Source organism: Hippocampus zosterae, chromosome 8 (assembly GCF_025434085.1).
Source record: "Hippocampus zosterae strain Florida chromosome 8, ASM2543408v3, whole genome shotgun sequence".
Taxonomy (NCBI): Eukaryota; Metazoa; Chordata; class Actinopteri; order Syngnathiformes; family Syngnathidae; genus Hippocampus; species Hippocampus zosterae.
Window position 1 is genome coordinate 20152382 of NC_067458.1, and position 12025 is coordinate 20164406.

Here is a 12025-nt window from a genome sequence, read left to right on the forward strand (position 1 = left end):
AGGCGGGCTTTTATTGACCTCGTCCTTGAGTGTTTGATGCACCTCCTAACATCGTTATGCGTCCCTCAAGGTTTCAACCTGTTTAAGACCTTCTTTGAGAACGTCAATCTGTGTGATCATCGACTGAAACGCCAAGGAACTCAGCTGGTCTGTCTCCACTCGTGTTATCTATCGGTTATGTGATCTTCCATGAGTAAGCGAGGAGAACTGTCCTCATTGTGGGGAAAAAAAAACCGTGTGGTTTCAGTGTGTGGAACGTCTCGACCTGGCAGGGATGGACTTTATCTGGCGCATCGCCATGGAAACCCCTGATGAGGAGATAGCCAATGAAGCAATTCAGCTCATTATTACATACAGCTACACCAACCTTAACCCCAAGATGAAGAAGGTCAGTCTAAAGGTCTTTCTTCTGACGGGCTGAAAAATAAAGCAAGAATCAGAATTTATTCAATCTTTGCTGACCAATTAAAACATCGGTGAAGGTCTTTTAATTGACGCTCTCTCTCTCGCTCTCTCTCTCTCTCTCTCTCTCTCTCGCACACAGGATTCAGTATCTTTGCACAAAAAATTCATCGCCGATTGTTATAAGAGACTAGAGGTGAGTGTTGCGCTATGCTCTCATGACAACCAACCTTTTTTTTCTTTTCAAACACTCCCCAGAAACCCTTTTTTTCTTTCTTCTTAATATATATATATACATTGCATTGTTATCAGGCAGCCAGTTCGGCTTTGGGCGGCCCTACTTTGACGCACGCTGTTACTCGAGCGACCAAGATGCTAACCGCCACCGCCATGCCCACGGTGGCCACATCTGTCCAATCACCTTCCAGGTACCGTTTAGGAAATGCGTGGTTATAATCAGGATGATTCGATCGCACCGCCCATTTCACAATCTCCTCTCGTCTTCTCCAGATCCACTAAATTGGTCATCATCGAAAGGCTGCTGTTATTGGCTGAGCGCTATGTTATCACTATAGAGGTAGGCCGCTGCATCTTCAGTGGAATAAGATTTCAAGCTGCATTTTGAGCTGACAAAAATTTAAGTCTACAACTCTTTTTTTTTTCCTTTTTTCTTTTTTGAAGAGTTGCAAGAACTATGGCAAAATTGTGTCGCATACACCTTTCCACACAGCGCACAGCACGACACATTACACGCAATAATGTATTAATGACAAATAAAATGTAAATGACTAATACCATTTGAAATGATCTCACGGTTCATCTGTGAACTGTTTCGTCGCTATTTGCAGGATATGTACTCGGTTCCTCGCACTATACTACCTCACGGGGCTTCGTTCAACGGACACCCCGTCACTCTTCACATCACCTATGAGTCAACCAAAGACACGTTCAGCTTAGAGGTACTGTAACTGCTTCCTCTTGTGCCCTCCAATATGCGTTTATTGATGAGCATCTCCAGAGCAAATCTCATTCTCACTCTCTCTTTGGCTTGTTTGTCCCTGCAGACCCACAGTAATGAGACGATAGGAAGCATCCGGTGGAAGATATCAGAGCACTTGAGCTGCCCGGTGGATAATGTCCAGATCTTTGCCAATGATAGTGTGGTACGTGTGAGTGATTGTCAATAATAGGAGCTCCGTGTTCCTCCCTTTTTTTCTGTTTTTTTTAGGGGTTTAAAAATACTATTTTTATCTGTCACTCCCTCATTAAAGTATTGTGCTCCTCTCCCAGTCACGTCTTTCCCCTGAAGCCAATGTCAATTCTAAGTTGTCTTATCCATTTGGCTTAAAGCGCCTACAGAGTGGCAGGGGGAAACACCACCTTTAGCAACATTCCTGTTTTTTTTTCTCTCTCTCTCATACGATCCCTCCGCTGTCCCTTCAACACGTGTTAGTTGACCATGAATCGGGACCAAAAACTGCTGTCCCAGCTCGGCTTTAGCGACGAGCAGAGCCTTACTGTGAAGAGCTCGGGCACAGGGACGCCGTCGGGCAGCTCCGAGTCGTCTGCCTCAGCGTCCAGCAGTTCCAGCTCGGCCGTCTTCAACTCCGCTTACGCCCTCGAGCAGGTAGCGTCTGCATGTCCAGTAGAGAGGCTTTTACTTTCTCGGTTCTGATTTGTGTGTGTGTGTATGTCTCTTACCAGGAGAAGTCTCTGCCTGGTGTTGTTATGGCGCTGGTGTGCAATGTATTTGAGATGCTTTACCAGCTGGCTAACTTGGATGAAAGCAGGTAGAAAACTCTCTACAGTTATAAAATTATGAATAATTTTCACTATTCCAAAATGTCCCCAAATTCAAATTTCTCCCAAAATTACAAATGTCTCATTACTCATGTTTTTGTGGAGGGGCTTAGTCCCTATCGTCGGCAAGTAGTGGGGGGTTGACGGTACAATACATAAGTTCGTCTTTTGAATTGAACTACTGAAATAAATTTCACACAATCCAATTTGTTGAAATATCCTTACAGGTAAATCTTGGCAAGACGTAGTGTCAACTGACAACAATGTTTTCTCTTCTCCCAGAATCACACTGCGTGTAAGAAAGCTGCTCCTCCTGATCCCAACAGATCCCGAGGTGCAGGACGCTCTTGACAATTTTGTCCCCAAAGAATCCAGCGTATGGAGCCATCAGGTATAGGTTGACAGTTATTGAAATGGTGTGCATGCACATTTTTTTAAATGGACACACCACCATAAATGACAAAGGAATTTCATTTGTGTGTGGTTTACTCGAGAAAGCATGACAACAGTTACAGACAATCTTTGTTTTAGTACCAATACTGACCTATGAGAGGCAGCATGGTGCCACAATGCATCCAGACTCCTTCTGTTTATTCTTCTTGTAGAAGACGTTGTTCACCCTTGGCCAGGGGAGCGGCACTCGCTCACCATCTATGGCGTCCAAAAATCAACACCAGCCCAGCGCCGCTTCCATCCTGGAGTCCTTGTTTCGGTCCTCCGCCCCCGGCATGTCCACCTTTAGAGTGCTCTACAACCTGGAGGTAGGCTACATAGACACACAGAATATAAGCGTCAACCTCAGGTGCCCTTGCACAATGTAACGATGCAAGAGATGCAAAAAGAAAGACTTGTAAGAGGAACTAGCAACACCTCTCGATATGATGCAATGTAATGCTTCAAAGCAGCAAACTAAAATCAGGACATATTGTTCAAATAGCAGCAGCTCTTGAATTGGATGTTATCATATTGTGCAAGTGTACCTCATGTTTTATGTATGTTTAACCAAATAAGATGCTCACTGTTTTTTTTTTTTTTTATGTATGCCTCAGGTGCTAAGTTCCAAACTTATGCCCACATCTGATGATGAGATGGCTAAAACCAGCAGCAAGTCCTTCTGTGACAACTTCCTCAAAGCAGGAGGCCTCAGGTAGGACACATACACCACATGAAAATACTTAATACTGTTCTGTTTCTACAGTGATGACCGAATGGTCACGCACCGTAATGTCACTAACCAACAGTCGTAATTACAGTACAGTGAAATCTCCTTCGTGAGACAATCTGAAATATAGACAGACCATTCAAAAGCATTTTTCAAATAGTTTTACCCCTCTGACACACTTAACACATTTAAACACATTCAAGCACACGTTGTACACAGATTGTAAACATGTTTGAACAGTAATGTAGATATTGTAACGTGTGATTGCATGTGCTCATTGTGCTTTTTCTCAACGTTCAATAAACAGCCGGAATGTGCATTGGCAACAGTGGCTCTCCTTTCCCATTTGAGAGGTTATTACAAGTATCCAGTCAGGTTAAAAAAGTAAAATTAAACTGGTCTCTGTAAACTGCAGATTTCTGTATAGCAGCAGGACAATTTCAATGACACAGACAATCACCTTTATTTGTTTCACAATGGAGAACTTCCCAATTTACAGCAGCAAAATTATGAAAGGGAGAAGTGGAAGAACACAAAGTATATACATAAAAATGATAAAATATACCGGTAGATATAAGCATATGGAAAACGGGTGAGTGAGGGTGAGTCCAGGTTTTCAGGTCTGTATATTTTGTTCTTTTAAGATAAGATAAGATAAGAAGATAAGATAAGATATCCTTTATTCGTCCCACACTGGGGAAATTTACAGCCTCCAGCAGCAAGAATGTATGTAGAAAGAAGAAAGGAGAAAGAGAAAAAAAACAACATCTTTCAATTAAATACAATATGAACACAAATTGATAAATCGCAGTACTATTTACAATTTTCCTTCACATCATTTAATTATTATTATTATTATGATTGTTATTTTTAATTCATCAGCCTGACAGCAGTCGGTAGGAACGAGCGTCGGTATCTCTCCTTCTTGCAGCGCGGGTGTAACAGTCTCTGGCTGAAGGAGCTACCAAGTGCTGTCAGGGCGGGCTGGAGGGGGTGGGAGGGACTGGCCATCATAGCTTTTAGCTTAGTTAGCATCCTTCTGTTGCCCACCTCCTCCAGAGTATCAAGGGAGCAACCCAGGACAGAACTGTTTAAATGTAGTCTCTGTTCACTTGCAGTCTGGTGGTAAATGTTATGCAGAGAGACTCCATCCCATCAGAGGTGGACTATGAGACCCGACAAGGCGTCTACTCCATCTGTCTTCAGTTGGCCAGGTGCAGCGCACTGTCAAATGCATCACAGATCACAGAGAATCGAATCTCTAGTGCTCAACTGTTTGTTGTTTTTGTGGGGGGTGTGGGGGTTGTTTTTATTTTATTTTTTTTAAACAAATCACAGATTCCTTCTGGTTGGCCAAAGCATGCCCATGGCACTGGATGAGGACGTCATCCGTGACGGCGAGGCGCTGTCGTCCCGCCCGTTCCGCAACGCGGGCCGCACTGGCCGCCAGCTCTCTCTTTGTGCGACGCCGGAGAAGTCCTCCTACAGGCAGATGTCGCTGTCTGAACGCTCGTCCATCAGAGTGGAGGAGATCATACCCGCTGCTCGTGTGGCTATTCAGGTAAAGCAGGGTTCTGTGCAAAATGAATTTTGAAATATGTATGCTTATTGCTCTTAAGAGTGTACGGTGTACTCAAAATGGCCAACACGGCACACCACGCGCTTTGGTTGTCGACGGCGGTCGTAGCTTTGATTGACTGATCATCAGTTTGTGTGTCGGCCCTTTTTTAGGAATACAATGCAATCAAACAGGACTGTTTTTGGAGTGCATTTGTAGCGTCGAAATCTGTGCTCTGTCGTAGACCATGGAGGTCGGCGACTTCACCTCCACTGTGGCCTGTTTCATGCGACTGACCTGGGCGGCGGCGGCGGGGCGACTGGATCTTGTCGGCAGCCCGCAGCCCATCAGAGAGACCCATTGCTCGCTTCTATCTCAGGGAGTGCGCACGAGAGTCAGCAGCACAGGTGAGAGATTGTATTGTATTTAGAGGCGGGACACACGCATACAACGCCCATGGACGTTACATGCTAATTATTCTTTGTGGGTTTTGACAGAAAAATGTCAAGGAGCGTTTATTAAGGCACCTGGGAACTCCTTTTAAATGGGAGAAAAAAACGGTAGAATGCATCTTCTATGACTACTGCATTCTTCGAGAGGGATTTAAAGAGAAAATGTTGACAAATGCTGCAAGTCACACGAGTGACAAAAGTTTTTGGTCTTCGCAGGAAGCAATTGCAGCTCCAGCAGCGAGGGAGAGACGACGCCAACCGCTCTGCACGCAGGCATTTGCGTCCGGCAGCAGAGCGTCTCCATAAAAGATGCCATTATTGCTCGCGAGGCTCTGTCGCTCCTGGTCACCTGCCTGCAGCTGCGCTGTCAACAGCTGTGTAAGACTCGAGCCACAAGTGACGTTCGCAGTCACCACTTGTGATTTAAATCCAATCCGTCGTTTTTGTACTTGATGTCGCAATGGCGATTTCTCTCCGCAGCCTCTTTTTACAACCTCCCCTGTGTCAACGACTTCATTATTGATGTGCTGCTGGGATCTCCCAGCGGAGAGGTAAAACTGCCTTTCGAGGAGACGTACAGTATGTTTTGTTTTTTTTCTGTCACACAATAGTGGGAAAGGTGCGCTGGCTCTCTGACAAAAATGGGCAGATAACAAAATATGTTCTTAATTGGTTAATTTAACACTTGCTGGGTGGGTATGCTCAATTTTCTATATGTCGCCTTTAAGGACTTCTTTCCACCCCCTGTAACTGTGATTTTCAACCACTTGGAGCATCGGGTGTGCTCTGGGAGATGATCCCATTTCAATTCATCGTATTATCTTTGTTCATCTATTTATCGACACGTCGTGCCAAGAGAGCAATTAAACACCCTTCCACTAAATGCAGAAAGTGCAATTAAAAGCCGTCTGTCCACCCGTTGCAAGTCACACAGCAGATGATGATAAGATAAGCTTTACTGATTCCCAGAGAATTCAACTCTTAGAACATTCATTCATCTTCCGTACCGCTTGATCCTCACTAGGGTCGCGGGGGGTGCTGGAGCCCATCCCAGCCGTCTCCGGGCAGTAGGTGGGGGACACCCTGAATCGTTTGCCAGCCAATCGCAGGGCACACAGAAACAAACAACCATTCGCACTCACACTCACACCTAGGGACAATTTAGAGTGTTCAATCAGCCTGCCACGCATGTTTTTGGAATGTGGGAGGAAACCGGAGCACCCGGAGAAAACCCACGCAGGCCCGGGGAGAACATGCAAACTCCACACAGGGAGGCCGGAGCTGGAATCGAACCCGGTACCTCTGCACTGTGAAACCGACGTGCTAACCACTTGGCTACCGGGCCGCCCACTCTTAGAACAGTCAAATTAAAATCATAATACTCCTCTTTAATAAAAATGTTCTTTGTTAAAGCACTCCTGCAGCGCCCCCTCTGTCTGGAGGCCACACTAAATAATACTTAATCGTATCAAATAATAATTATTACAAAAATAGCAATAGCTCTGGTGTTCAACTAACCTGTGAGTAAATTGAGGTGAGATCATCATTTTTTTGTTCAATGCACTGTGTGTGTTTTAAAAAAATGTTTTCCTTGGTGAAATGATGGTTTTGAAACGCTACCCTAAAACTGTTTACGAAATCATCTAACTGCTTCTCTTTTAGATCCGCCGTGTGGCCTGTGACCAGCTGTACACTCTTAGCCAGTCGGACACATCAGGCTTTGCTGACGTGCAGAAACCCAACTTGTTCCTGCTCTCGGTCATCCTCACTGCTCAGCTGCCCCTGTGGAGTCCCACGTCGGTGATGAGGGGAGTCAACCAGAGGTAAATCCCAGGAAACAAAAGAAGGCCGAAAGTGACAAATACAGTACAAGGTACAAGTACACTCATGCTCTTGGTTCCATTTAATCGGCAGATTGTTGTCCCAGTGCACGGAATACTTTGACCTGAGATGTCAGTTACTGGATGATCTAACAAGTAAGTATTAAAAATCATGGCTGGATATTCTAACAAGCAATATTGGCACCGACTCCCCAAAAGTGGATGCAATGTTCCCTGTTGTATCCAGATTCCTCAATTGGACTCTTTTGATAGTACAGTGAACCCCGATATTCTAGGGAGAAAGTGACCCCGAGCCCTTCCGCAAAAACCTGTCTTTACGCCCGTACAAAAAAATTGTAATTGTCTATACTTGCCACAAGATGGTAGCAAATTTACTTTATTTAAAAACTTGTGAAATTGTATTTTGTGGATTTTCCACATAGTGTGGATGAGTCTAGAATGCATCCCGCAATAAAAGTTTGCGCATTAAGGCTGCTCCGATACTTTATCGTTGTCTCTCGCCACCCTTCCGCTTACCCCATGCAGCTTCAGAGATGGAGGCGTCGCAAGTTATCACCGCCACCATGCTGGAGGACGAAATCTCTTGGCTGGACAACTTCGAGCCCAGCTGGAGCTCGGAGATGGAGACCAGCGAGGCGGACAACATCCTCCTGGCAGGACACCTGCGACTCATCAAGACCTTGCTGTCGCTTTGCGGCAAGGAAAAAGAACATCTCGGTAAGTCCATATAGACAAAAGTATTGGAACGCGAACCGTATCATGAGCAACAAGTGAAAATTGGGGGGGCAATATGGGGATTGGTCCAATTGTTATTATGATAATTCTTTTTCTCTTTTTTTAATCCTACCTTTATGTGTCACAAGAGCCATTTCTAAATGGAAACATAAAAACCAAGTAAATCTTTAATCTGCCTACCCATGAGATGAAGTCGAGCAAAAGTCTCATAGCGTTAATCAAACAACATATGATGGTAATACTATAAGCATTGCAAACATTGGGCGACATGGGAAAAAAAAGTCCTGATATTCTATGGCTTCTATGATATAATTTATCTACCTCTGATGGAATGTATGACAGAATTTTGTATCCGCCATCTTGAGTTCAGACAATCGAATATGCACAGTTGCCCTTGTGCGTCACATGACCCCGCCTCACTCTCTCCGCAGGCCCATCGCTGATCCAGCAGCTGTTGGATGACTTCCTGTTCCGAGCATCGCGCATCATTATCAACACCTCCAACTCCACCGCGTCCCCGGCCCCCAGCCACGATTTCCACCCCAAGTGAGGCGCTTTACGCAAACGCACCACAGGATAATCACCGGTCTGGATTTTTTTTTGGGGGGGGGGGGGGGGGGAGGAAATAAGAAACTTGCATCAGAAGCAACCAAAAAAAAAAAAAGTTTACATTAAGAGTGGTTTATATGGGCGCAGGGTTAAACTGTCACCATAATAAAATATTTTAAATAGACTGACAATGTTACCTTAACACGCAGCCTACATTGGCAAACTTTGTGAACCAGTGTTAGGTATAAAAACAAGAAAAGACTTTGAGGTTAGGCACGTCTCACAATTTTATGAGTTGTAGAATAAGTTTGCCCACTCTTACCCCTTTTGACAAACCAGGGTCCATTGTACTCTGCTCAAGGTTTTTTTTTTTTCCCCTCTCCTGTCCCATTTCACTCAGGTGCAGCACAGCCAGCAGCCGTTTGGCGGCCTACGAAGTCCTGGTGATGCTCGCCGACAGCTCCCTTTCCAACTTGCGACTGATCACCCGAGAGTTGCTCTCCATGCACCACCAGTCTGACCCGTCGCTCTGTAAAGAGTTTGATGTGAGGCACCAATATTGGACACTGACTGATAATTGAGCTGTGAAGTTGAACTCTTATCTCGCCTATGTCAGTACCTTCCCCCTGTAGAGAGCCGCTCGGTTTCGGGTTTTGTGGGCCTGAAGAACGGTGGAGCCACGTGTTACATGAATGCTGTTTTCCAGCAGCTATACATGCAGCCGGGCTTACCAGAGGTACACGTAGTGTTTTTTTTTGTTGTTGTTTTTTTTTTTTGGTATTTATTTAATAATAATTTATGTATTTGATCTGTATTGTTTGGTTCCGAAGGCGTTCCTGTCCATTGAGGATGACACGGACCAGCCCGATGAGAGCGTCTTCTACCAAGTTCAGTCTTTGTTTGGTCACCTGATGGAGAGCAAACTGCAGTACTATGTCCCGGAGAACTTCTGGAAGGTATTTGGAGACTTTTTTTTTTTAATAGTTTTGCATTTTAGTGAGTAGCTCCAGTGATGCCTAAAAATCTGAGTTCAATTTTACATTTCAAATCATTTTTTCTTATTGAAAAGAATGGAAATTATTGTATTCCGGCCTTCTAAAAACAAAATGCACACAATTTTTGTCTTTTTATGTAAATTTAGCCCCAATGGTACTTGACAGTCTGACAAAAATGGGAAGGGCTGCCTTGCAGGCACATTTTCAGAAAATAGACAACTCACAAAGGAGCCAAGGATTGTCCAAACTATTTAAGATTAAGATATCCTTTATTTGTCCCACACTGGGGAAATTTACAGCCTACAGCAGCAAGAATGTGGGTAGAAAGAAGAAAACGGGGATATGCGCTGCTTGTATACAAACTTTTAGTGAAGTCCATTTTAATTGGCATGTTTTAGATCTTCAAGATGTGGAACAAAGAGTTGTACGTACGAGAGCAGCAGGACGCGTATGAATTCTTCACCAGCTTGGTGGACCAGCTTGATGAACACCTCAAGGTATGATATTCATCATATATAAGCTGCTTGTGTTTGTTACCATGCATTAAATATGATTCTTGCCCCCCTCACCCGCTCTGCCAGAAAATGGGCCGAGAGCAAATCTTCAAAAACACATTTCAGGGCATCTTTTCCGACCAAAAAATCTGCAAAGACTGTCCTCATCGGTGAGTCGCGAATAACGATTGTGCTCTCTTTCTACCCACATCTCATAAGATCCGATACAAGAGCAGCATTTTTTTTAAACTTCATATTCAGGTGCATCTCAATACATTCTAATATTGCGGGAAAACTATTTGAGTACAGTCATACTTACTTGATCACTCTCCCATGTGATCAAACCAGAGCTGCTGAAGACAAGTATTTTCCCACAATTATAAGGAAACTGCATTGCAGGTACGAGCGTGAAGAGACGTTCATGGCGCTCAACCTCGGCGTGACGTCCTGCCAGAGTCTCGAGATCTCACTGGACCAGTTCGTCCGAGGGGAAGTTCTGGAGGGTAGCAACGCTTACTACTGTGAGAAATGCAAGGAAAAGGTACGTAAGCCACCGCTTATGTTGTTGAATTTTTTTTTTTTTTAATCAAACGTTCCAACAATCTCTCTCGTATTCACATGTACAGAGGACCACTGTAAAGAGGACGTGCATCAAATCGCTTCCCAGCGTTCTCTGCATTCATCTCATGCGCTTCGGCTTCGACTGGGAAAGCGGACGCTCCATCAAATACGACGAACAGATTAGGGTGCGTCTCGAAGGAGGATATTCTTTATCCTCGTCAAGATAAATGAGGTGGAAAAACCTTCTGCGTTTGCAGTTCCCCTGGGTGCTGAACATGGAGCCGTACACCGTGTCCGGCATGGCGCGTCAGGACTGCAGCGGGGAGGGCGGCGAGGGGCGAGGCGATGGCACGTCCGGAGGCTCGCCCAGGAAGAAGGTCACCATTTCGGAGAACTACGAACTAGTTGGCGTGGTGGTCCACAGCGGGCAGGCGCACGCCGGCCACTACTACTCCTTTATTAAAGATAGACGGTAAGAGGCCCTTTTCGTATTCTTCATGTACAGCAGGGGGTCGGGAACCGTGCTACGCTCGCATCAAAATACCGTGCGGGAGAAAGCTACCGAGCAGCGTGCAAGCTAGCCAACAGCAACTGCGCGTATGGAAGCTAACTATAATTCCGCTCGTTTTGGTGGACCTTTAGCAATCGTGAGGAACGGAAAACCATTCACATTAAAGAGAGAATACATGTCCAAATATTTTGATTTCATGGCTCTCTTAGTCAAAAAGGTTCCCGACCCCTGATGTACAACTTACATTGACAAGTGTGTTAAGTAAGCAAATTTTTTTGTATGAGCATATGTTGGTAAATAATAGGCTCCAGGATGCTTTGCGCCACAAAAAAAAGCATGCACATGTTTTCATCGTGTTTGTGTCTACTTGTGTATAGCGGCAGCTCACGTGGACGTTGGTACAAGTTCAACGACAACGTGGTCGAGGAGTTTGACATGAACGACGAAACCCTGGAGTACGAGTGCTTCGGAGGAGAGTACCGGCCCAAAGTTTACGATCAATGTGAGCCAAAACCGTTTTGATCTCTGTGAAGGGCATCAGCCAAGTCGTGACCCCTTGCGCGTGTGTCTTTGTTTGCAGCAAACCCCTACCCTGACGTGAGGAGGAGATACTGGAATGCCTACATGTTGTTTTATCAGAAAATCAGCGATCAAAACTCACCCGTCCTGCCCAAAAAAAGTAGAGTCAGCATCATGAGGCAGGAAGCAGAGGATCTCACCCTGTGAGTGAACACATACTACATCTCCAAATGTCCAATTGTAACAAAAAAATAATTGAGAAGCACTGCATTAATGGCATCTTCGTTTTCTAGGTCTGCGCCCTCCTCACCCGACGTCTCGCCGCAGTCGTCCCCTCGCCCGCCCAGGGCCAACAACGACCGCCTCACCCTGCTCACCCGCCTGGTCCGCAAGGGCGAGAAGAAGGGCCTGTTTGTGGAGAAGATGCCCGCCAGCATCTACCAGGT

General features: G+C 45.2%; 1 protein-coding gene across 2 annotated transcripts in view; it reads left to right on the forward strand.

Annotated features, from left to right (window-relative positions):
- The window catches only part of usp24 (ubiquitin specific peptidase 24), a 31221-nt gene that overhangs the window by 11853 nt on the left and 7343 nt on the right, over window positions 1-12025 (forward strand). For both annotated transcript variants that reach the window (XM_052073149.1, XM_052073150.1), the window contains 32 exons: window positions 71-147; window positions 248-388; window positions 545-598; window positions 715-830; window positions 913-979; window positions 1251-1361; window positions 1467-1565; window positions 1856-2029; window positions 2107-2192; window positions 2485-2593; window positions 2808-2963; window positions 3252-3349; window positions 4483-4578; window positions 4703-4925; window positions 5167-5329; window positions 5591-5752; window positions 5855-5925; window positions 7037-7197; window positions 7289-7350; window positions 7741-7932; window positions 8382-8496; window positions 8900-9044; window positions 9116-9235; window positions 9330-9455; window positions 9893-9991; window positions 10076-10158; window positions 10388-10529; window positions 10615-10734; window positions 10807-11021; window positions 11438-11562; window positions 11641-11782; window positions 11873-12023. In XM_052073149.1, coding sequence (XP_051929109.1) covers window positions 71-147; window positions 248-388; window positions 545-598; window positions 715-830; window positions 913-979; window positions 1251-1361; window positions 1467-1565; window positions 1856-2029; window positions 2107-2192; window positions 2485-2593; window positions 2808-2963; window positions 3252-3349; window positions 4483-4578; window positions 4703-4925; window positions 5167-5329; window positions 5591-5752; window positions 5855-5925; window positions 7037-7197; window positions 7289-7350; window positions 7741-7932; window positions 8382-8496; window positions 8900-9044; window positions 9116-9235; window positions 9330-9455; window positions 9893-9991; window positions 10076-10158; window positions 10388-10529; window positions 10615-10734; window positions 10807-11021; window positions 11438-11562; window positions 11641-11782; window positions 11873-12023 — 4001 coding nt within the window. The remainder of the gene's footprint in view (window positions 1-70; window positions 148-247; window positions 389-544; window positions 599-714; window positions 831-912; window positions 980-1250; window positions 1362-1466; window positions 1566-1855; window positions 2030-2106; window positions 2193-2484; window positions 2594-2807; window positions 2964-3251; window positions 3350-4482; window positions 4579-4702; window positions 4926-5166; window positions 5330-5590; window positions 5753-5854; window positions 5926-7036; window positions 7198-7288; window positions 7351-7740; window positions 7933-8381; window positions 8497-8899; window positions 9045-9115; window positions 9236-9329; window positions 9456-9892; window positions 9992-10075; window positions 10159-10387; window positions 10530-10614; window positions 10735-10806; window positions 11022-11437; window positions 11563-11640; window positions 11783-11872; window positions 12024-12025) is intronic.